At 42.8% G+C, this 25061-nt stretch overlaps 1 protein-coding gene across 1 annotated transcript in view; it reads left to right on the top strand.

Moving 5' to 3' along the window:
- Positions 1-25061, top strand: part of OXSR1 (oxidative stress responsive kinase 1) — an 87219-nt gene extending 62158 nt beyond the window's left edge. The window contains exons 6-18 of the mRNA XM_042043481.1: positions 1088-1197; positions 4628-4729; positions 7407-7540; positions 9387-9435; positions 12030-12095; positions 12333-12455; positions 17043-17078; positions 18715-18888; positions 20332-20408; positions 21261-21313; positions 21646-21714; positions 22582-22646; positions 23484-25061. Coding sequence (XP_041899415.1) covers positions 1088-1197; positions 4628-4729; positions 7407-7540; positions 9387-9435; positions 12030-12095; positions 12333-12455; positions 17043-17078; positions 18715-18888; positions 20332-20408; positions 21261-21313; positions 21646-21714; positions 22582-22646; positions 23484-23558 — 1133 coding nt within the window. The 3' untranslated portion in view covers positions 23559-25061. The remainder of the gene's footprint in view (positions 1-1087; positions 1198-4627; positions 4730-7406; positions 7541-9386; positions 9436-12029; positions 12096-12332; positions 12456-17042; positions 17079-18714; positions 18889-20331; positions 20409-21260; positions 21314-21645; positions 21715-22581; positions 22647-23483) is intronic.

Genomic DNA, 25061 nt, shown 5'->3' with positions numbered 1-25061 from the left:
GTGGATAAAGTTATGAGGAATTGAGTTATATATTGAGTTATAGGCCTGTTGCTGGCCTGTAATTCAGCAGTGCATAAATAATGTAGTTTGGAGCAGATTGGGAAGAAATACACAGTTCTGTGTTAACAGTTTCCCTGTCACTTGATTGTTTTCTTCCTCCAAACAAAGTGCCATCCTCTCTTGAATGACCTGGGTGCCAGGTCTTTTGTAATGCTCTTCTCTGAACAAACATACTTTATCCCATTGCTATCCCTGTATGCTGCTGCTGGTGACAGATGCTGTTTTCCATGTCATTCTTAATTGCATAAAACATGAGGTTACAGCATAGTTTTCACATAAAAGAGTGATTTATTCCAAGAAATGCAATTACCAGTGAATGCAAAGGGCATCTTTGAGCATCCTGGTGTGTGAAAGGTGTTTCAGGTGGAGTGATTCTGTGCAGGGTGTGAATCACTGTCTGTGAGGCTTCCCTGGGATGCTGGTGCTGGACTGTGGCATGTTCAGTATCATCAGGAACCAGTCCAAGGTCCTGTTAAAGCACTGAGCATTTGGGTCATGGAGGATTATCAAATAAAGCATATTCTGGTAATACAGCATCCAGACTAAGGGGCTGATACCTCAGGACAGTGAAATGTTCTCAAGGGCCTTTCTCTGCACCCAGCTTGATTGCTGTGGACATTACAGGATGCTGCTTGAGGGTCAGTACAGTTATGTGTGCATGCAAATGTAAATAAAGCTCTGGCTGGCAGGGCAGGTTTGTACAGCAGCAGGGCTGCTGGGGGAGTGTGGGCAGCCTCTAATGTGACCAGTGGGCTGTAAGGGAAAGTGGAATTTTCCTCTCTGCCAGCCAGGGCTGAAAGCTCTGCTGTCCCCAGGAACTGAATGGTGAACTGCTGAATGGCAGTTCATGTACCAGCACTCTTAGCTAACTGTTGATCATTCCTCCTTTATTAGGAAACCCCTCATGCGTGACTGCATGGTCTGGTACTTAATAGGTGGCTGGGAATATGAGGGGAAAGAAGGGACAGCCCTTCAGTTTGCTCAGGATGTGTGTTCTTAATAAATTCTGCTTTTGTTTTCTTTCCAGACTTTGGTGTTAGCGCGTTCCTGGCCACTGGTGGTGACATTACCAGGAATAAAGTCAGGAAAACTTTTGTGGGCACACCTTGCTGGATGGCACCAGAAGTTATGGAGCAGGTGAATTGTTTTTCCCAGTGTCCTCTGAGATGATCTGCACCTGGAATTCCCTGTTATCAGCAATGACTATATTTATTTCAAACTAAGATGATAATTTGACATCCTGAAGGGTTTTATTAAAACCACAGGATTTTCTTTGACTTGCCTATTACAGCCAGACTAGTACTGGGGAATGTTAAATGTTCAGTAGGTTTGTGCCCCATTGCTTCTCTTCAGGCTCCTGCCTAAGGTGAGGATGGGACAGCTCAGCTGTTGCATAAAGAAGATTAACCTGCCCCTCCCTTTTGCATAAATGTGAGATAGAGTATAAATAGTTTCACACGTGGTAAATATGCACATACACAGCTCAGTGAAATGCTCTTCTGCATCTGCAAACATAAGAATTCGGGGTAGTTAGTTGTGACATGTCAGAGTGGGGAGTTAATTCAGTAAAATAGCATTCATTTGACTTCATTCAGGTTTTTAACTTCACTTGGCTTGTGAGTATCCAGGCTCTAAATGCTAAGGAATGCTTGCATTTTCCCCTTCTTCCTCTGCTCTTTTGGCTCACTAAAAGATGTCGTACTTCTTCGCCTTGCATGGAGAAATGTCATTTTTTTGTCCTCCACTGCTTCTAGACTAAACTACAGAAGCTTTGTCTGTGTGACTTCTGATGAAGGACACCTGGAAACTCTGTTTAATGTAAAACTGCTGCCCATTGCTGAGGAAGATCCACAGAGAAAATCACACCACAGTCTTACCAAGACATTTGCAGTAGCTGTCAGTGGCATTGATGTTCAGTGCCATGAGCATTCCAAAATTATCCATCATCCCCTTAAAGTCAGTTTGACAGGGGGGCTGGGTTTCTGACAGGTGTGCTGTATAACTGGCTGTAAATAGGTTTCCATTTTTCTTTCCAAATTTTTAAACCAGAAATATTTGAGGAAAACATTGTTTTATTGCAGTAAATCCACCTTGATGCATTTCTCTTTGCTATTGCTCACAGTAAAATATTCTGAAGCTTGGAAGGAACTTGAATAAGACCCTCATGGATATCTTTATCTAAAATTAGGTGCAGCTAAATATGAGCGCATTAAAGTTCATTTTAATGCATTTTTTCCAGGATCTAAAACTTCCTGAGGAATGGAGATAATTTTGGAGTAGCTTAAATATATTATTGGTGAAGGGCTTGTTCCATGTTTGCCCTTTTCAGTGGCTCCCCATGGTGGCACCGAGGGGCTGGTGCATTCCAGCACTGCTGCAGCCTCCTCAGAGTGCAGATCTAACAGTGCAGAATAAAGCCACACTTCCCAAGTCAGGATTGTCTTTGCAAACTTGATTCTGAACTGCTTTGCTGTCACATTCTTCTGGATTTTTTAATTTAATGCTGATTTAAAATAAATAAAAATAGAGTATGTAGTGTTTCCAAAGCTAGATCAGAGCTGTCCCTTGCTTTTCTGTCCTGTGTGTTGTGGCCAGGGCACAGCAGCCTGGCCAGGACCTAATGGTGCTGCTCCAGGCTCTTTGCAGCTGCAATGCTCAGGACAAAAGGGAAAAATATCTTAAGGAGGGAGCTAAAAAGGGGAAATAAAGTTTTCAGTGACAAAGTGGGGGATGGTTCCCCACAAACGTGTTTCCAAAGGAGGTAAGTTTTCTGGGGAGTGCAGTACCTCCGCCAAGGCTGCGCACATCTAACCCGTTGCAAGTAACCACGTTAAAGCAGTATTCGGGACGCTGACGATGTTGATGTGAAATCCTTCAGTGTCCATTCGGTCATCTTGCTGCCTTCCAGCAGGTGTCACTCTGAGCCACTGGATCCAGCCGGGAAAAGGGACAGAGGGCTTGCTCTAGGTTGGCCTTTCACATGTAGATATTGTCGACCCAATTCCATCTGGTTTACTTCAGCACCATTAAATTCCTTCAGAATGTTAATATTTGATAACTCAACGTTGTCTTTTAATGTATGGTCACTTGATTTATGGCGAAAGAAAGAAGTTGATGAGAAAAGTAAATGTAGTTGATATAAACTAACTGCAGGGGGGTGACTAATGTATTGGACAGATGTCAAGATGAACTGCTGCAGACAGTTTTGAGCTTTATAGCTTTCACTTGCAAGCAGGATTATGTGAAATAATTTAAAAAAATCCCACACACTAAACAGTTAAAATCTTGTCAGGGAATGGAGAGTTGTACAGTGTCTTGGTGTGCTGCAAGAGTAACTAAAAGATGGAGCTAAGAAATGCCCAAAAGTTATTCTCAAAACCTAAAACTAGTGTGAGAGGACTAAAAATCACCCTTACAGCCTATTTCTTTGTGCCCTGTGCTCTTTTAAATTGTATTAGATATCTGTGCTTGTTCATTTAACTGACTTGAAATCTGTTCAAAGTCGTGGCATCCATAAACTGAGGCACTTCAAGAAACAGTTCAGACTTTTAGAGCTCATGAAAATTATGCTTACACGGTGAAAGAAATCAGTACAAGACATAAATTCCTGTCTCTATAACAAGTTACAGTCCAGCTCTAGTATTACATGACAAATAGTGCAGGAGGGGTTTTTGTTAGTTTGCCAAGATTCAAGATCATCTTTAAGGTAGTTAGGGAAATGCTTTTTGGCTTCATCACGATTCTCTCTCTAAAGCTGGCTAGGTTAGCTGAGCACAATACCCCTGTTAGCTCTGCTCTGATTCAATTTTCATTTTTCCATAGTGTAGCGAGAAGAAACACAAACCATCCTAAGCAACCAAAACGCTTTGATTTTCGGAGCTGCTCTTGAAGTTAGTACATAATGTCTCTCCCCTGCAGCGGAGAAAGCAAGTGCCAAAGTATTACCTAATGATAATGAGGAAGTAACCGCTTTGGCATATGAAATATTTTTTCCTGTGCAGGAGGGGAAGTAAATGCTATAAATTTTCTTGAACAAGCCTGTGTTTAATGTCAAGTGCAGAAGCTACTGTTAATTAGTGGAGGGAAACATTAGTCTGTAGGCAGGAATGAGGGGCTTTTCCTGGGCTGGTGTGTCGTGAAGTTCCAGGATGGAGCATGTTTGCAGTCAGATTGATTAAGTGGTTGACTAAAAGTGTAGTGAGGCGGGTGTCCCAAGGGGTAGCAGCCCATCTATTAACTATGAGAGTTTTATTACACTGTGTAATGACTCTCTGTGTCTGTGTGTAGAAGTCAGAGCCTGGGTTAGCCCAGTGCCCCTTTATGTTCTGCAGCAGAGTTTTATGGCAGAGCAGTCCTGGTTGTACAGTGCACAACCATGATTTTTATCAGACTGTGACTTCTAAAACACCTCCTTGAAGGTATAAGGAGCTGGGGGAAGAGGAGGGGGAAAGTGTTCTTTCCATCCCTATAGTGCTGGTCTTTCCAAATTCTGGGGGAAGGGTGTGTGAAAGGGATGGTAGTGTAGGACAGTAAGAGGCACATAATAACATCCTCTAATGTTTTTCAGGTCAGAGGATATGATTTCAAGGCAGACATCTGGAGCTTTGGGATCACTGCTATTGAACTGGCCACGGGAGCAGCTCCTTACCATAAATACCCGCCGATGAAGGTGAGCAGGTTTCCAGATAGTTGTGCAAGATAAGGGATCACTGTGTTCTGTGGATGTTTGCAAGAATTTGACTAGCATGTTACACAGAAGAGTTTGTCCTCTCAACTTAGCACGTTGCATAGAAGAGTTTGTCCTTTCAACCTGCACTTGTGGATCATGATGTTCTTGGATGTATCTTGAGTCACCTTTTAAAAATACGCCACTTCATCAGCATTATCTGAACTGCAGTTTTTATTTAGATCCTGAGTCTCATCGTTCTTAAGGAAAGTGCTGTTTTAAACCTCTGAAGTCAGCAGATGTTTTTAGGGTTATAAATAATGATCCAGAATGCCTTATGGGCATCCAGTGACACTGGGATGGCGAGTCATTCTTTCTCCTGTACTGATAATCCTTCTTGATACCTTTCAGAAATTCTCTTGATACCTCTTGTGTTACCAGTTATCCGAAAGAATGTTTAATTTTGTTTAACACTGACACAGTCCTGTCAATCACTGATCCAGTTCAAAGGACCACATCAGTATGAAACTGTGGTTTTGGCAACAATAGTATTTTATTAAGGATGAAGTGAAAGAAATGTTCTTGTTTAAACCTTGACACTTCAAAATTCTTTTTCAAGTATCTTGAACCTTAGATTGCCTTATGAGTTTGGCTAACTTTCCCTGTTTCCTGATGCTTGAACCAGGAGCTGCTTCTAACATGCAGCTCTTTCAGGGGGAGGGTACATTTTAAAGTTAAGAGCTGACACCCATCCATCAGTTGAGGTCTGAAGCATCCTGTCCTTCTACTGAGCTTTGAGATCTTTTTCCTTATCTCCTCTGTAATATCTGATGCGGCCTTGTCTCAATCACAAAACTTTAAGCCCCTTTGGCCCACCCTCTTGAAGGTCACTTTGGTTCTCCTCCTGGGGTGTGTGGTTCTTCGGATCAAACACGGGGGGGTGGAGAAGCCTGTTCTAGCCCCAAAGCTAATGCTTAGAGCAGTGATCTGGGATATGAGGCCTGTGGGTGTCAAGTCCCTCAGTTTTTTGCATTGGGAGAGTGATGTTTTACACAGACAAATAGTGATAGGACAAAGGGCAATGGCTGTAAACTAAAAGAGGAGAGATTTAGATTAGATGGGAATAAGGAATGCTTTACTGTGAGGATGGTGAGGCCCTGGCACAGGTTACCTGGAGAAGCTGTGGGTGCCCCATCCCTAGAAGTGTTCAAGGCCAGGTTGGATGGGGCTCTGAGCAACCTGGGCTAGTGGCTATTCCTGCCCATGGCAGGGGGATTGGAATTAAGTGATCTTTAAGGTCCCTTCCAACCCAAACCACTCAATGACACTGTGGGTAAACTTCTGTTTTCTGAGTCTTAACTGCTGGAGTGCTGTGGGAGTTGGGAGTCACTTCTTCAGGACCTGGGTGTGTCCCCTCCCACACCACAATTACAATGGCATTTGGAAATCCAGCAACTCCTAACTCAGAACAGGCACATCCATGTATCCCTTTAAATGCCAGGACTTGCACAGGTTTAACTCTTGTAGAACAGAATTACTTTTAAGACTTGTCATCTACGTGCAGGGACTGTTGAGAGGCTGAAAGTTCAGAAATGCCATTAAATTTCCTTCAATATCAGGGGCTGTGGAAGAGCAAAGAGCAGTTACGGGGAATGTGTTGCTGATTTAGGTGCTGCTGGTTTCATTGATATTTTCTTCTGGGCTGTGATTATTGGTAGCATTTTGCAGCAGCTTCTGCAAGTTGTACTTCTGTTTATTGTGGTTTGAATGCATGGGATGAAGCTTTGAATACCAACATGACCTATTTACTATCAACAGCACCTACTTAGTGCTGTCATATGCTAGATAGAATTGAGTCCCCAGTTCTGTGAGATTTGGGTTCCAGTCATGCAGCCGGCAAGAAGACTTCTCTATTTTATTTATTGAACGTAATTGTATTGCACTGCAGATTAATTTTGTTATGCAGCAAAATTACTCATGCATTAAGTGACCCTTCAAGGAGTGGGGAAGAAAGCAGGGAATTCTGTCATGGGCTGTATAATTTCAGCTAGATTGATGGGCTTTTGCTGCCCTAAGCAATATAGCTGTTGAAAGCTATTTAAATGTGCTATGTGCTGTTTCCTTTTCTAAAAATAGATATTCATCTGTATGTAGGTGACAAGTGGAAATGGAAATGAGTAATTTTCTTCCTTTCCTTCAGAATATTTAAGTGATGTGAGGGAAATCAGTTCGGCTTGATGGGTGCTTATGTGAGGAATGTCTTCACCTGCTGTCACATTGGTACATGAAAGTGAACTCTTGTGTTTTTTTATGTTGCCCTTCTGTCTTTAATTTGATTTCTAGCTGAGAAATACCTCAGGGAGGTATATTGAATCAAAAGCCTTGCACAATGGCTCATCTTGAATGAGGAAAGCTCGTAGAAGTTCTGCTCTGCTTGTACTTTTAATTGCACAGAACAGACCTGAAAACACATTCCAACCCTGTGTTTGGCCCACAGACTGCAGGGGGGCCAGGAGATGGGATGGAAAGCAGTAACTTAAATTGTGGGTGTTTGTTGTCAACATATCCTTGTTGACTCAGATGCTTCATGAAAGTGCTTGTCTAAAATACATTTTTCCCAAGGTCTGTCTCTAACAAAGGCCAAAGAAAATCTCTTTGTCAATAGAAATAATTCTTTCAGGTTTTAATGCTGACGCTACAAAACGATCCTCCATGTTTGGAAACTGGTGTGCAAGATAAGGAGATGCTGAAGAAATATGGGAAATCATTTAGGAAGATGATTTCATCATGCCTACAAAAAGACCCTGAAAAAAGGTAAGAATGGATCACACCAAAATAAATTAAAACAAGCAAACAAAACCCACCCCCAAACTCACAAACGTCATTGTGTTCCCTATTTTTTGAAGCTGGTATACTCTCTGCCCCTCCAACCTTTCAGTCACAAAGAACACAGCAATCTTGCTGTGTGGCAACAAATTCTCTTGGCTGTCCTTATTTTTATGGATAAATGTCTGGCACTGTGCCTGGCCAGGGCACACATCTTCCATTTGGGTTAATGAGAGTGCATCCCAGTCCACTGCCTGGGTAGGGCCATTCTCCCTTGGCCACCTCCAGCAGGTGACTTCAGTTCATGTTTTGTTCCCAGTCAGAACTGCTTTGTGTTTACAGATCAGAAATTACAGGTTGGGCAATACGTGTTTACTTGCAAAAACTACATAAATAAACTTTTTAAAATCTGCCAGTGCAGAGAAGGCTTTTAGTGTAATTTTGACTTGTTTAATTATATGTAATATTTGGTTTGGATGGGAAATCAGGAAAAACAGTGGCAAATTTTACCAACATGTTTTCATCAATACAGATTGCTTAAGTGACCTGATGACACTTTCAGCCTTCCTTGAACAGTATCTTGACTACTCAGTGACACAGGAAATATTACCAAGGGGATGGTGTGTGTGCTGTGCCATTTTTTAATACCTCTTAGGTTGGGTTTTTTGTTTGTTTTTTTTTTTTCTCCTCAGTAAGCAAACTTAATTCTGGAAGGGAAAAAATGCTTTCATAAAATAATAATAATAATGAAGACATTCTTCAGTTCCCTCTTGTGTCAGATCCAGGAACACAGGCTTCTCACACACTGTGCAATGAGTCTCTCTCTTCTAACAAGCATTACACTTGAAATGCTTAATGAATCCAGTGGAGTGCTTGATAAAAGTTGATAGCTGGGTTTTTTTCCAGCATGAATTTTTTTCACCTTTCTAAAGCATATCCTGTCCTTGCAGGCTAGGATGTGTGCTGATCAGATTATATGTGATCACCCTGAATCTGGCACACCCCTTCTCTCTCCTCAAGCACTACTGACAGCCACTGGCATCATCCTGACTGTGGGAGCAGGAGGCTGGCATATTGCATGAGAAGAGAATTCAGTGCAATTGCTTTTTCATTATTTTAGGGGCTCCCTTGCTATAAGGAGGATGCCTTTTGTTGGAGTAGTCTATGATGAAATAAACCCTGTGGATGAGGGGCCTTTGCAGGACACTGATTAAACTTTGTTACTATTTAAGCATCATTTGCAGTGTGGGAGATGCTGTAAGCTTTCTCATTTAGGCTTGAGTCTTTAGGAAGCTCCTCCTAAACTGACCAAGGGATATCTCTTAGTTTCCAGTATTTATTCTGAAGTCTGACTTGAAGGGGAAAATAGTTTATACTTGTTCATTTTGTATTAGACCAAGACTGATCATCCCACCTATGTTTAATGGAACCAATTACATATATTTAATCAGGTATCTCTGAAATAACTGTTACTTGCACAGGGTGAGTACTGCACTCCAGTGATGATTCTGTGATTTCAATTTTGAGCAAATTGTTTCTGTGATCCTGTTGTTATCTAAGAGTCTCAAGTTCAGCATCAAAACAGGAGCAAATTCTCCCCACCAGTCCCCAGCTACTCATTGCTTTTGAACAGAATAGGCCTTGTTCAGAATACACTGAGTAATTTAAAAGATTGCTGGTGTAAAATTTACTTGGAATACATTGATTTTAGGGGAATTATACAGGAGAAGCTGATGCCCTCACGAGATGTCAACAAGCTGCAGCAGCCTGGAAGACCATTGGGTTGAAAGGGAGCATTTATAATTGTCTTTTCTACATCTGTTTTTATTGACAGACCAACAGCAGCAGAACTCCTAAGACACAAATTTTTCACAAAAGCAAAGGTAAGAAACCATTGATTTATACAGAGGCTGTGGAAAGGACTTCTCAGAAGCAGGATAGGTGTGGGTGACAGCTTTAGTGGCAGGAGCGTGGGCTCTTTCACTTGGAGCCAGCAGAGTTGAGTGAGTTGAATGGGTCATTGTGAAGGAATAGAATAAAATCCCTCTTCTGTGCCTCCTGTGTATGCTGTTGTTAACAGAAATTATCTAGGAATTCTTGAGCATTTAACTATCTTTCAGTGCCTTTTGGGTTTGTTCTTCCCTTGTAATGGTGCCATTCTGGCTGCCTGTCCAACCATAAAGGTCTCTGCTGCAGCAAGTGTAACTTGTATTTTAGTGAAGTCTATAATCAGTCTGTGTGCTAGGGGCTGAATGAGGCCCACTGTGTAAGACCTTCCTAGAGATATTTCACCCTGTTTTGCCTTATGAAAAGTGAAGATCCTGTGATACAAAACAGTAGGAAACTCCCATTTCTAGCCTTGGAGTGAACTGCCAGCAATCATTATGTAATTACTGCCTGGAGATTAGTGCATATGCAGCATGCGCGGTCTTACTGCAGGAGACAGACAGCAGTAACACAGGGGAGGATTTGTATTTCCATGGGCATGAGAGAATACTTTCTCTCTGCTTATTTTTTTCGTGATCAAAATGCACAGGATTTATAGCAGAATGCAGATTAAACTGTCAAAAAGAGACTGCATACTTGGGCTAGCAAAGCAGCATCACCAATTAATCCGTTTTCAGCTCCCAGATTAAGATGCTTAAGTGGAATTGGCCACATCAGGTATCTGTACAGGAGCTGGATACCCTATTAAAGCTGACAGGAATCTTAACACGTGCAACTGGGGGGAGTTGCACTTCCTCCTCATGAGGAGAAGCAGAGGGGCAAGTGCTGATCTCTGTGGTGACCAGTGACAGGGCCCGAGGGAATGATCTATAGCTGTGTCAGGGGATGTTTAGTTTGGATATTAGGGAAAGGTTCTTTAACCAGAGGGTGGCTGGGCACTGCCCAGGCTCCCCAGGAAATGGTCATGTCCCCAAGGCTGCCAGAGCTCCAGGAGCATTTGGACAAGACTCTCAGGGGGGTTTGTTGGGGTGTCCTGTGCAGGGCCTGGAGCTGGACTCAATGATCCATGTAGGTCCCTTCGACTCAGGGTATTGTGTGGTTTGATAATTCTGTGAACCAGGGAAGTCTGCAGGGTGATCCAGTTGATGCAATGCAGCAGTTTGCTTTAGGGCAAGTTTAACTGATGTCTGGGCTCTTGACAGTATTAACTGGGGTTTTACTGTCCGTAGTTGGATTTTTGGCAGCTGATTAGTCTGCCTCTGTATGCTGGATGCACACTTGGTGTCCAAAGTGACAGGATGGTTTACACATTGCTGACCTTTCTCTGTTTGGTTATGTGAGTTCTAGTTCACGTTATACTTCATTGTGTGTTAAATCTCCTTTGTGCTTTCATTAAGCTGCTGGAGAGTAACATATTAGCATGGGTGGTGATAGAAAATTAACATTATTGTAAATGAGGCAATGCTTAACCCGGCATCTGAAGTGCAAATGTGTGCCAGTTCACACTTGGGGTTAAATTACTGTCACACATCAGCCACTGCCAAACTGACAGCTGGAACTTGAGGGCTGAAGAGTGCAGCTTCTATACAGCTATATTGAGTCATATATTTAAATACCATCTAGGTTATGTAAAAGTATGGTTTGATAATGCTGGGAGCCACTTAGCAGGAATGACAGAGTGTGTCTTGAGACTCTCCATCCTGCCTGCAAGCAGCCATTCTGGGGGAGTTCTGGGAGCTCTGCATGGGCAGGGACAGCAGAGCTTTCCAGTTGCACTGGTGTGGTATGGAATACCCAGCCAAATGCCAGGGTGCCTGTCTGGACTGTCCTGCTTCCCCTGCTGCCAGAAGTTTGGCCCCACAATTCAGCAGTCAGAAAATTATATTCTCAGGAGCCCATATTGGCCAGTCTGGAGCAGCTTGCTGAAGGGGAAATTTAATACAATAAAGCATCACAGCAGTTTCCCAATATTCAGTCTGTTGTGATCACTGCATTTGCTTCCTCTCTAAACATAAATGCTGTACGTTTTTTCAGCCACTTCAAATCTTGCTGCCCCAATTTCTGTTTACTCCAGCACAGAGGGATTCCTGCATCCCAACCTGTCTGACATCTGAGGTTTGCCTTTGACAGTTGGACAGGCATAAATTTAGGAGTAAGATAAAGCAAAGGGCTTGGATCCAGGTGGTGTAGTATCTGCAAGTGGAAGAATGCCAAATACCTCAGCAGGATATCAGATACTGCAGTATAATATGTATATTTCCAAGGAAATCAGCATAATATCCAACTCCTCAGTTGTTAATTCCATGTCACTTTGCATAGGGAGTGTGGCACTGTTAACTTAAAAGGTATTTAGGATGAAACATCATATACTGCAGCCCAGAGTAGGGGAGTGGTTAATATCTTTGGGGGAATAGGGATGAAACATGTAAACAACTTTCTGCTAGAAACAGTTTAACAGTTTATCAGAGACACTGAAGGCATCAAAGGGCATTTTCAGCAATGCAAATGTTTGGTATTTTTTCCTTTGCAGAATAAAGAGTTTTTACAAGAGAAGATGTTGCAGAGAGCACCAACAATCACTGAAAGATCCAAAAAGGTATTGAAAACCTCCTGGGCTCTTGCTGTTACAGTTGTACTAATTTTTTGTGCTTGTACTCACATTTTTAATAAGTAGTGCAGTACAGCTTTTTCTAGATAGAGCTATTTATTTCAATAAAATAATCAGACACTGTGGTAGGTGATGGAACCTGAAGACATTCTGGTGCTATTTCTTCTAAAAAGTCAACTCTAGAAACTGCTTGAGGTGTAAGTTCTGTGTCCTTGTGCTGAGCAGGTCCGGAGAGTCCCAGGCTCCAGTGGGCGTCTTCATAAGACTGAAGATGGTGGCTGGGAATGGAGTGATGATGAACTCGATGAAGAAAGTGAGGAAGGCAGAGCAGCAATTTCACAGCTCAGGGTGGGTCCTCCAACTCCACTGTCCTTGTTTTGTTTTCCAGTTGTGGTACATCTAAATATATTTGGGGAGCATGTGGCCTTAAGCATGATAAACAGCATGTTATATTCCCTTCCCTCGAGTTTGGAGCTGAAGGAAAGAAAGCAGATTGAAGGTTGAAGAAATTGTATTGATCTTTTGTGTCGTTGTGGTGGGGCACAGCTGGTCTCATTCAGGGCTGTTCAGCATAATTGGAAATGTTAATTCAGACAGCCTGCTCCCAGCTCAGCATACTAATTTACTGCAGCTAGGATTCCCTTTAAGGATGCTGACTGCTTGAGACGCTTTCTTCTCGAAGTGTCAGGAGAGGTTTTATCCTACCGCCCTCTCCAGGATGGAGCTGAAATCAATAGGGCCTGTTCTTATGGCTGATTGCTGAAACATGCAGGGTCTGGTTCTGCCCCCCCCAGTTACACTGAAATCAATCAATCCTGGTAGAAAACCTCACAGCATCCCTGAAGTCACAGGAGTGATTGGTGAAGTGCTTGAAAATCCTCAAGAAAACACCACTTTCCCCTCTCCCAGCACATACACAAAGCCCCCAAGAACTCAGAGGAGTAGTGCATAATGATCAGCTAAAGATTACAATGGTTTCTCAGGTTGTCTTCCCCCAGCAGTCACCAGTGTGGTTTTTTTCTGTAATGGTTTGCCTGGTCCTTTTTCACTACAGCAGGTGGCTGGAAGCGGACTCTGTGTTATAATCATCCTGTAATTGAATTAGTGAGACAGTGAAGGATTTTTAGAGGAAGCTTTTCAGTGGGAAAGGGAAAAAAGTAGTATTGGCTTGAAGCATTTATCCCTTTACAACTTTTCTCATTTCTCTTTCATTAGTCTGGCTTCTGTTGCTGTTGTGAATAGACACGTAAATATTAAATGCAAGATTTTGCATCTTTTGAAATGCTTGGATTTTTAAAAACCACATGATACAGTAATTCCATACTTTGTGACAGCAACTCTTGTGACTTCGAAAAGGGCTTATTTTGTCCAGCTTTGTATTATACATGATCAAGGAAGATCTCTTGGTACCAGGTGGCTACTACTGAAATTCTTTGATGCTTTATAAGCTGAATTCTTCTAAGTTCCTTTTGTAAGTTAGAATATGATCACATTTTAAGAAACATTCTTGTAAAAGACCCTAATTCTGTTTCAGAGATTATTTAGAACTTGTTGTATCTTGTCTCAAAGCCCAGGGCACTGTGACTTCACACTGTTTACTGTGTTTTGAACAGTACTTACTTGTTTCATTCCTCTTAGGCAGAAAAAAGCAGATTGACACACGTTTACAAGCTCCTTTTCAAGACAGTTTTTTTCTTGATGCTTTGATACATTTTCCTTGTGCTGCTGCCTGTCCTGACTGCTTTCATTTGGGCTGTGCTTGGCTGTTGCTTGTAGGTCTCCCATCCAGCAAAGCTTTAGGATGGACATTGGAGCAGTAGGTCTTAATTCAGTTACCTCCCTGCAGATGTACATTACCATTTTGGAGGCAGCCCATGGGTATGTAACACAGTATTTTGGGGCACCTATATGTTTTGTGATGTCAGGAAGGGCATGTGGCACCTCAGACCTCACTACACGTCTGCCTGGGTACTTGAATCTGATTAATTTTCAAGCAGACTTGTATCCAAACTGCCAGTTTTTGCCATGAATATGGTGGTGTTACTGAGGACTAGTGTTTGTCCTGTGTTTTTGGCCATATTTCAAACACTGGGTGTAAATTCCACCTGTAATCCCTCTGCAATTTTAACCAAGCTGTTGGATAGAATAACTTGTGTTAACTAGGTGGCACCTTTTTTTCCTGCCCGTTGCTGTAGAGGTGGAGTAGAGGATTTTTAAAGGTCCTTTTCAACCCAAAACATTCTGTGATTCTGTGATTCCATCTGTACCTGCATTTTACTGCTGTCAGCCACAAAGTAAAAGGAGGCCCTGCAGATTGACTTAATGTGCCAAAATACTGAAGTATTAACCTGCATAAAATCATCTACATAAATGGAAGGTGTTGGTATTTTTTACTTGTTTCCACTTTACATTAAAAAATAGGGTGAATTTAATATGTGCAAATGTGTATTTTAAAAGTCTTTTCTGAGGACTGCATCTGAGAGCAGGTAAATATTTATTACACCCAGAGCCAGAAATGTCTCTTCCATTCATTGATTATGGTGACTTCCTGGGTCAACATTACCTTTTGGATATAAAGACCTTCTAAACTTCCTTCCTCTCTGCATTTGAAACCTTGAATTCAAATTAAAGCAGTTGCACTCTGGGGGCTTTTAAATAGTGCACCTTCTGTTACCCAATAAATCTGAGCGGTGGTGAGTTGTGTGGTCACATTTCACTGCTTACTCACATCATCTTTGATTACACAAGCAAAAATTAGTTAGAACTAATCCCCAAAGTCATCCTATTTGTGCCTTAGGTAAATGTTTTTTAATGTTTATGCTGTCTTCTTCCTGACCATGTTTTTCATAAAATCATAGAATTGTTAAGGTTGGAAAAGACCTTCAGAGTTGCTGAGTCCAACTGCTAGCCCAGAACCACTTTGTTCACCACTAAACCCTGTTCCCAAGGGCCACCTCTTCATGTTTTCTGAACAGCTCAAGAGATGGTGACTCTGCCACTTCCCTGGGCACCCTTTCAGTGAAGAAGTCTTTCCTAATATAGAATCTAAACCTCCCCTGGTGCAACTTGAAGCCATTTCCTCTTTTCCCTTGTTACTGGGAAAAGAGACTGATCCCCACCTGTCTGTACCATCCTGTCAGGGAGTTGTAGAGAGTGTGGAGGTCTCCTCTGAGCCTCCTTTTCTCCAGTCTGAGCCTCCCCAGCTCTCTCAGCTGCTCCTTGTCAGCCTGGTGCTTCAGACCCATTCCCAGCTCCATTCCATTCTCTAGATTTGCTCCAGCCCCTCAATGTCCTTCTTGCCATGAGGTGTCCAAAACTGCACACAGCACTTAAGGTGCCTCAGCAGTGCCGAAGTACAGGGCAAGAATCACTGCTCTGGTCCTGCTGCCACACTATTCCTGATACAGGCCAGGTGCCATTGGCCTTCTTGGCCACCTGGGCACTCCTGGCTCATATTCAACTGGCTCTCACCACTTGTGTTTCATTTATCTGGATCAGTTGTCAGCTCAGGGGCCGGGCCAGTGTTTCTGTACTCATCTGTACAGTGCTTAGCACGCTGATCTCTCAGACAAGTTCCTTTTACGTAATTCCTTGAGACATCCAGGTACACTTGGATGTGAGCTTTGTTCCTGGAAGAACACTGCAGCAGCTGTGGCCTGCAGATGTGGAGCAGGGCTGTTTGTCTGGGAGGAATGCCATATTTTTCATCCCACCTGGTAACTGTCAAGTGAAGGCTGAGCACACTGAGATGGATTTCAGGCTTTACCTTTCCGGCTGTGTGACTTTTTTCCTGACACTGCCTGCACATAGTCATCCGGAGGGAACTGTTCCGTCTCCCCTGTCCAGAGAGCTTTTTGAAACTTGCTGTTCTGAGAGTAAGACTTCTTAACCTTTTCTCACGAGAAGCCTCTGAGCCATATGTTACAAATTGCTCTGGTCTGCACTTGTTAAGGTAGTGGCATTGGTTAGTGCAGAAACTGGCTCAGAGTAGGGGCATGATGGCACTTAATGTTCTGCTGTCCAGCTTGTACTGTCCAAACAGCAACCTGTTAGACCATTATGTGCAAAAGGAACAGGTATTTTTTTTATTCCCATCATGGACCAAACCATTCCACTTATCTCCACACAGTAATTGGACTTGTTGGAAGTCAAAGCTGCAGGCTCTCTACGTTGCAGGGCTTTCCAGGAGTACTTGGCAATTCCTCCCTGGCTGTGTGAAACAGCTAGTGCAGTATTATCTTTGTTTTACTGATAAGCAAAGGTTGGTCATGTTGCTTTGCCTGCACTTTCCTCTATGTTCAACTGGTCTTTTTGTTTCATGGCTGAGTGTACACCTACCTGTCAGTTCTCTGCTTTCTCTCACAAAGAGCACAGCAGAATGCAGGGTCCAAGGGCAGGGACAGCAGGCCAGGGATTTCCTTCTAAAAGGCAGCACAAATAAGGCTGATTCCCGCCTCCCACCCTACAAAGGGTCTGTATGTTTTAAGCAAGCTGGTGTGGAAACCACCTCCCTAAGTAAAGGAGGGGAATTTGTTTTCTAGCAGAGTTCTGCCAGGCAGGTCTGTGTGTGTGTTTTTCTGCCAGATTTGAGTAGCTTAAAATGTATTTTCCCCTCTTGGTACATAAGTAGTTTGATCCAATCTGAGTGATCTTTGGGAGTCCTGGATTTTGCTAATGGGTAACGTGATAGCATCTTAGGGTACTGTGTGCCACTGTGGAAATATTGTCTGCAAGTTCTGAAATGTGACGGTGTTTCTGGGTGGTACAATATGACAACAAATCGTGTGGTGTCCCTTTAATCGTGCATCTTAATACACATATGGAACTTGAAACAATTATGTAGGGTTCTCGTGTTCAGTATGGTTCTGACAAGTCCTCCTAGTCAGTAAGCTTCACTTTGGTCTAGGCAATGACATCTTCTTCTCTGTTTTTCAGTCTCCCAGAGTGAAAGAACCTGTACAGAATTCCGAGGTAAGTTATAATTGCAAATGGCTTCTTGAAAAGATGACTCCTTGTTACTGCTGTTGTTTCAAGGAACATGCTTTATTAGCCTTTGTACACAATACTGTGTGAAGTAGAAGCTGGTATCTAGCTGAGCTCTGTTTGAAGAGCTCCCTATAAAAGGAATCCTTGGCTGTGTAATGCCAAGAGCTCTTCTTGAGGTTTGTTGTATGTCTTGTCAGCTTGCTATGGCAAAAAGACTGTTTGTTGTAAGGTAATGAATTGGTCACAAGAATAATCTAAGCAAAACAACTGTCTTCTCATTTCCTCCTTAAAAGAAACCCCAAACAACACAAACCCAACAGAACACAACTTTAGGATGTCTGGTTTGCATTCTCTGATTCTCTGCTTTGGAACCTGTGCTCAGAACTGTAAAAGAAATCTGTAGTAGTATTTGATAGCAAACAAAACTTCAGTTGCAATTTATCATCTTTCTTCAGTTCTGAACTGTTTCTTACATTAGGAATATCAGTATATCTTATCTGTCAGTGATAGGGACTGCTTATCTTCCAGAGGCTGTGCTATGTCTGTCTTTTCCCTACCTGTGTTGAAAGATAAACAGAGCTGTCTCCTAGAAATTAGTCTTGAGTTGGGCTGTCCTGTTCTTCCTTCGTTTCCAAGAAGTGTTTATAAAGGGAGATCTTGAGAAGGACCACAGTTCTGGCACTGTAATTTGGCATAAATTCTAAATTTAAACAAAAAGCTGAAAACCAGAATCCCTTTGGGGTGAGTTTTCCCACTGGAAGTCTCCTGTCCAGGTTTCCAACATTGAAGATGATTTATATTTCCTACAACCCGTCAGAGTGAGCTGGAGGGCACACTGAAGTGTTGTCAAACTGACAGTTCTTTGGCTACCATGCCAAAATTGGTTTCTCTGTACTGAATAACAAGAGGTAAAAAAGAGATTAAACTTCCATTTAGCTCTTTTTCCCCACCCTCAAATTAATCTCATATAGAGTTTTTTTGGGGGAGTGGCTTTTTTTGTTTGGTTAGTTGATTTTGTGTTTTGCAAGAGACCAAAGTCAAGTCCAATCCTAAACCTTCTCTAGTGTGATTTGAAGAACTCTGAATTCACTTTCCATCGATACCCAAGTAACTCTGACATTTGCTTGGAAAGGCTTAGTTGTCGATAGTTATCTCACTGCTTTGCTGGGTTTTGTTCTCTGAAAGGAACTACAAGTCAAAGCAGGGTTGTTCTGCTCTGAGTGCGTGGCTACTTGGAAATATAAGTAGGACTCAGACTCCAGGAAAGAGGAAGATTGAAAGATAGGATGCTCTCATCCCAGCTGGATAGGATAGCAAGGCACGCAGCCCTGCCGCAGCACGGAATTTTTGTCCAAGATCAACAGCCATGCTGGTATCTTGGTTTACTGATGAGTAAAACTTGCAAATGTCAGGACAGAATGGGTCCCTGGACATGAGGACACGTTAAACCCCTGAACACCAACTTGGGATCAGTGTTAATGTCCTGGAGGCCTGGGAATGCCCTTGGCATTAGAACTTCTCTAAATGATTTATGTGGCAGACAAGCACTTCTGGGAAAGCTGGTGCTTGAATCAGAACTCTCTGAGTTGCTTTTCTCATTAAAACTCCTTTTTGCTTGCAGCTGTTTCCATCAGCTGAGCCTCCAGGTCCTTCACTCAATGCTCCAGCACAGGCACCTACTGAACTACCTCAGGCTGCAGGACAAGCACCTGCACAACCTCCAGCTGCTGTACCTCCACCCAGCCAGGCTCCTCCAGCAGCCCCAGCAGCAGCAGCAGCCCCAGCAGCAGCCCAGGTAAGAGCAAACACCCCTCCTGCCAGCGTTCAGGTTTTCCCTTAGCTGTTCTATTCCAGATGTGCTAGAACAATCTGAAACCATGGAAGTTTGACATATTCTTGGCAACATTAAAATGGCTTTAATACTTAAATCAAACCCCTTCAAATCTCTTAAATAAAGGCCGGTGTTTAATCCCTGAATTTTATGCAGCAGTTGAAACACCAGCAGCAGTGAAGGCTGGAGCAGTGTTGGTGTCAGTGACACTTTGGATTTGCACTAGCAGAGTATCTGCCACTAGTGCCCAATACCTGATTTATTGGTAGCTTGTCCTAAGCTGAACTTCATGAACTTATGTCAGTGTGTTCGTCTCTATAGCTCTTAGTGTCAGTATGTTCTTCCTCAGAGCTCTCTGTGTCAGTGTGTTACCATTATGGCATTATCTCCTCTGGTTCTTGTTCTCTCACTGGTTACTGTTTTGCAGAGCTCTGGACTTCTCCATGAACCCTTGTTTGTTTTCACTGACTTGGTTTTCAGCTTCAACAGAAACCAGGTTGTGATCAGAAGCCCTGAGCTGCATTGCTGGGCCAAGAGCACCTTGGAGTAAAATGCTAGTCTTAAATGAAAGGTTATTTTTTTTCTCCTGTGAAAAAACAAGTGGTCTAGATGCAAAACACTTGGTCAAGACTTCTATGCTTAAATTATCAGCCTCGTGTTGTGTCTGTCTTGTTCCTGCAGGTATAAAACCCTTGCCTCAGCATGGGCAGTACAAGTGACCGACCCCTCTCTGTTTTATTTGGGTTTTTTTGGTGGAGATTGACTAACACGTAGCTCTTTACTGGAAATATCACAAGTGCTGTAACAAGTGCAGGGCAACTCTTGGATCTTCCCTACTGGAAATCTACTGCTGACAAGTATAAAATGCTTTGATTACACATTCCAGTAACTACTCAGAAGTAATTTAGAATTGAAAATAGGCAGCTATAAAACTGCTGCTAGATGCTCTTAAAGTCTTCGATTTCATGGGAAAAAAAAGATAACGGAGAGTACATGCTAATCTGCAAATTAAATTTTTTACTGATAGAGTTGTATCAGGTTTTTAAATCAGGTATTTGGGGCAGGGATTAAAACACAGGAGGTCTTAAAGCTGCCATGAATATCCAAAAACCTTAAGTTTTAACGCAAAGCAAGCAATCATTTTACATTTAGCACTTCTGAAGTCTCCTGCCATTTTGGCATTTCTCAAAGTTGTGCAGCTTTTACTCTTTTCAAGGCAATTGCAGAGACCCTCCTGTTCAAGTGTGAAGTTTTCCTGGTTCGTTGGTCTGTTGTCCTTCTCACTGTAGTGCCATGATTCCAACGATGAGTTAAACTTTCATCTACAGCTGATCAAGGTTACCTCTAGTTTTAAAGCCAGAGCAAGGAATTGTTAACCTGCTTTAAAATGATGTAATCCCATTGCAGGCTCCACCTGCAGCCCCTGCTGCAGCTCCGGTACAGGAAGACGTGAGAGTCCCCATCAACCTTGTATTAAGGTTAAGGTAAGGGCACAAAACTGTCCTGTTCTGTCAACATGAACCTTTGCAGAGAGGGACACTGGGTTAAACATTGTCAGCTTGGATTTCATCTGCTCTTCCGAAACTGGGACCTGGGAAAGCAGTTTATCACATCCACTTCAGTTTGGTAAAACCTGTGTATCGAAAGAGGTTTTCATATTTGTGTAAACATTGCTAAACTCTAATGGAGTGGGAAGGAAATATTAGCTGGGTTCCCTTAAAGGATTCAGGGATCCAGGGGTTCTGGCCTTGTGCTGAACGATCTTAATCTTCATGCACAACTTCAGACTTCAGCCGGTTCTGAGAGTGAAGAGCTTTTACCCAGTTCAGGGAGTGGATTCTGGTCTGTGTCACTAGAAATAGGCAGAACAAAGGATTCTTCTGCACTCATTGCACAAACTGCTGTTTCTCATTAAAAGAACCTGCCTCTCATCTCTGGAGGCATCCTGGTTGTTGGTAGGTGTTAGAGTGGGGATTCTGAGCATCGCTTCCATAGTGGGTTTGCATCTGCAGCCAGTGAGCACTTCCCTCCTCTGAAACATGCACTCCAGGGATACCTCTGCTGAGGGATATGAGTTGCTGAGACAGTGGAACAACATGGCCTTGTACCAGAGAGGCGGCACTCACCTATCCTGGAGTGGCCCAGGCTCTGTCAGGTTGGGAGGCAGACTGTGCTGCTTCCACATGCACACCCAAGTGATGAGTTTCTGCCTTTGAGGGGGTAGAATGCAGAGAATTCACTTTGCAAACTGATTATTCAACAACAGCACTTTCTTTTGGGCACCTATCAGTGCCATGAAATGGTCTCTTTTATATAAAATTCTCTTCTTTCCACAGGAATTCAAATAAAGAGCTCCATGATATTCGGTTTGAATTCACCCCAGGGAAAGGTGAGCTGGTGGGAAATTCCAGTGTGTGAAGGGGAAGTTTTGTGTTTGGTGTTGTGCAGTTGTGTGAATGTCTGTCCACAGTGCCTTCCTAAAGGGCTGGATGTAGTTGGGCTTGGAGCACTGCTGTAAAACTCATGGATGTGGCCAAAGTGCAGCCCTTCAGTGAATTCAAGTGAATTCACAGCACCTGGTGTGCACCCTGGTATCTGTCTTTTGTAGAGAACACTTTTGCTGTTTGGTTTGTACAAGCTCCTTCATGTTTCTGTGTGGTGCCTTCACCAGCTGGACAACTTCTGCTCTGTGGTGATGGTTCTTGGGTTTCTCCCCAACAGATACTGCAGATGGTGTGTCTCAGGAGCTCATTTCAGCAGGTCTTGTTGATGGCAGAGATCTGGTAATAGGTAATTACAAGGGGTTTTTTCTGCTCTAACCATTTCAGTTACCTTTTGCATGTTTAAAATGATCTGATTAGTGGGTGATAAGAAAATTTCTTGTGGCCTTGATTCTCTACCCCAGTGGGTCTGCCCAACTGCTGTCAGTTCTGGTGACAGTTCTGTGCCAACATGTAGGCAACCCCCAGTTCACAAGGTGATGATTTAGTTGGTAACATTGTGAAGCAAATGTTCCTTGTAATGCAGAAAGAAGTCTAATGATGCATTAGCCAAATCATGACAGAGATGCATTACCAAACTGCTGCACAAGCCTGTCCTGCTCACAGATCCTGTGCAACAGAGCTCTGGGACTGGAATCAGCCAGGCTTTTTGGGTTTAATTAGGGCTGGGGAAGGAAGTGTGAGGTGCACATGCCCTGGGGCAGCAGCACGAGTTGTATGGGGAGAACAGCTGCCTCAGACAACACTTTGCTAAATAAATGTGTCCTACTGTGCAGTAGGTGAGACTTTTAAACTGTCAGCACTGCCTGTGTATTCCAAGTGCAGCAAGCAAAGCTGTTCCTTGTACACAGGACAGCTACTAGTGCAAAATTAACTGGATTTCCAAGTGCAGTTGGGCATTTATTACTATTGATCCCATCACATCCTGGGAAAAATAACTACCTCTGAAAAAGTAGTGTAGTAACAATAACATTGTTTTCACAGTTCAAAGCTTTAGATTTAAGTAGACTGAGTCTAATTGAGACCTAAATCTTTCCTTATCAGTGTAAAAATTCAAAGTTTGTTACGTAATAGAAAGAGGACTAATGAGTTTGGGATGTTTTTATCCGGCCTGTGCTAATATTTGCCCATTTTCTTTGTGTCTGTGTGATTTCAGTTGCAGCTAATTTGCAGAAAATTGTGGAAGAGCCCCAGGCAAACAGATCCATCACTTTCAGACTGGTATTTATTCCTGTTCCCTAACTGATCGAGTTGTCCCTTGCAAGGAGAAGGCATTGCATGTAGATGTCTACTGCAGGCATCTGATGTATGCACTCTAAATTCTCCCTTCTTTCCCAAAGCTTCTTACTGGTTGTATAACCGTAGGCACTGCAGGCTCCCTGCTTGTATCCTCTGAGCAGCACCTGAGATAAATAAGCATGAGATGATGTGCTAATAAACATGTAAAAATGTTGCAAAGGGGTATTTTTGGGGCTTGGGATGTGCACTTGCAGAAATATTTCAGGGCAGGTGGATGGGCTAAGAATTGCCACAGACTGCTTTTGTAGAGGAAGAGAATGAGGGAGGGTACAGATTCATTGTCCCTGAGGAGGAGATGGGGAAATGAAGAAGAAAAAAGGAAAATAAGAGAGGTGGGCCAAAAAAGAGAGCCAAAACTGAGAGCAGAGCAGGTGAATCTTTCAGAGGTGGTAGAACTCAGGGGGAGTGGCAAAGCAAAGGTTGTAACCAGGTTATTGGGAGTGAAGGAGTAAGTGCTCTTATTTTTTACTCTTCCTGTAAGGAGTTTTCACTTGTTTTGCCCCAGTTATTGCACATAAAATGTCTAGTTGGAGCAGACATTGGCAGACATTCAGTACCAGCCCTTTGTAGCTTCAAAAAAAAAAAAAGGCAAAAATATAAAAGCACTCAATTTTAACTTTGGGTAGTGCAAGCTGCTGAGTACAGTGCAAAGCTGTCCTGTGTCTGCTTCCTCCCCAGGCCGTCTGATACACCTGCTTGTGGTTTGTGCTGAAAGGTAGAGCGTGTGTGTTGCTATTTGGATCTCTGTTCTTGTTTCAGGCATCTGGTGTTGATGGCTCAGAAATTCCGGATGATGGCAAACTTATAGGATTTGCACAGCTCAGCATCAGCTAAACATTGGTCCCAGGAGATGTTTCCCAACAGAGAACCCACATGTGCATATTCGTAATGCTTCTGTTAGCCTAAAAAAAAAAACCACTACTGCCAAAGAATTGAACTACAGCCCCCTTCCTAGAAGCTTTAACATTTTCCTTAATAGGATCACAAACCTTCCTGAAATTACCGATGACGTTTACACCTTTTGTAAACAACTCTCATGTTTTTGTATCTGTCATCTCAAACATGCAGACCCAACACGTCATTGCCTGCATGTTCATTTTATTATTGCCTTACTTTAAAGAAAAATACTACTGAGTACGAAGCAGGGGGTTCCACTGCTCTGATGATCTTGCCTAAGTGTTTGCTTACAAGTGGTTTCATTTTTTTCACTTGCTATTTTTGCACAAGTTTTAATACTGAACGGATTTTTTTTTTTTTTGGTTCCTTACCTGCTTCTCCTTCTATTGGAAACACCAATGTACATGTTGTTTGGGTCGCCTGGAGTGCTGAGAAATCTGCTTCTCTTTGGCTGTGTGTTTTAAAACTGCTGGTTTGAATGCTTGCACCTGAGAAAGCAAGCAGAGTCTTAACCCACAGGAGGGAGAGCCGCCTTCCCTTTTGTTTGTGCTTTTGAGAAGTTCCCCGACTTTGAGGTGTTAGAAGTCAGCTTCCCTCTGTAAACTGCCTTAATTTTTTTTTTTTCTTTATCATTTTGGTTCTCTCCACATGAGTGCCAGGCATGGCATGAGGGCTGAACCTTTTAATTTACATTAAGCAGTCCTTCCTGCTGCTTTCATTCTGCATCTTAGATGTAGTCTGTTCTTGAAACAGACCAGCGAGGCATTGCTGCCTGGAAACTGGTCTTTCAGATGATGAACGCAATATCCACAGTCACAGGGAGTGGAGATTTGTGTCACTCTGCCTTTGGAACAGATGCACTTCTTTCCAAGTGTCCCTGAAACCCAGTTTGGTCATGCCTGGCTGGCCTCCCAGTGTGTTCCCCAGTCCTTTGTAAGCTGGTACCCGTGGAACCTCCCTGTCATGTTTTACAGCAATAAAGAATTGCCAGTAGAGTGGCCGTACTGGGCAAAAGCGGGCGCTGGGCTTGTCCCTCCTGCACTAAATCCCTTGGGTCGTCGGGCTGCGCGTCGGCCCAAGCCTCGATCTTTGATCAGGATGTCACTGCACCCCTGTACACGCGTATTTAGCTTTTCTTTCCATGTGGTGTTGAAGTTGAGTTTCTACATGAATAATATAAATTATGCTCTGAGTTTGATAAGAGACACTTGTAATGCAATATGTGAATAATAAATGGTGTTGACTCTTTTTTTTTTTTTTTTTCCTACTGTTTCACAGTTGGCCTTTGTAACTGCTCTTGGCTCTGGAGTGTTTTCTACACAGAAATTGTAAGTCTGTAATTTAACACACAGATGGAAACGTGCTTTGTTTCCATCAGACACAAACAATGCAGAAACAGAGCGGAATGACTAGGTTCAATTAGGACTTTTGTTCTGTTGG

The sequence above is a fragment of the Corvus kubaryi genome, unplaced genomic scaffold (assembly GCF_017639235.1).
Source record: "Corvus kubaryi isolate FWS band 111438036 unplaced genomic scaffold, C.kubaryi_AGA036_p1.0 37398, whole genome shotgun sequence".
NCBI lineage: Eukaryota > Metazoa > Chordata > Aves > Passeriformes > Corvidae > Corvus > Corvus kubaryi.
Note: the sequence above shows the minus strand (reverse complement) of the source record. Positions and strands in the feature narration are given on the sequence as shown.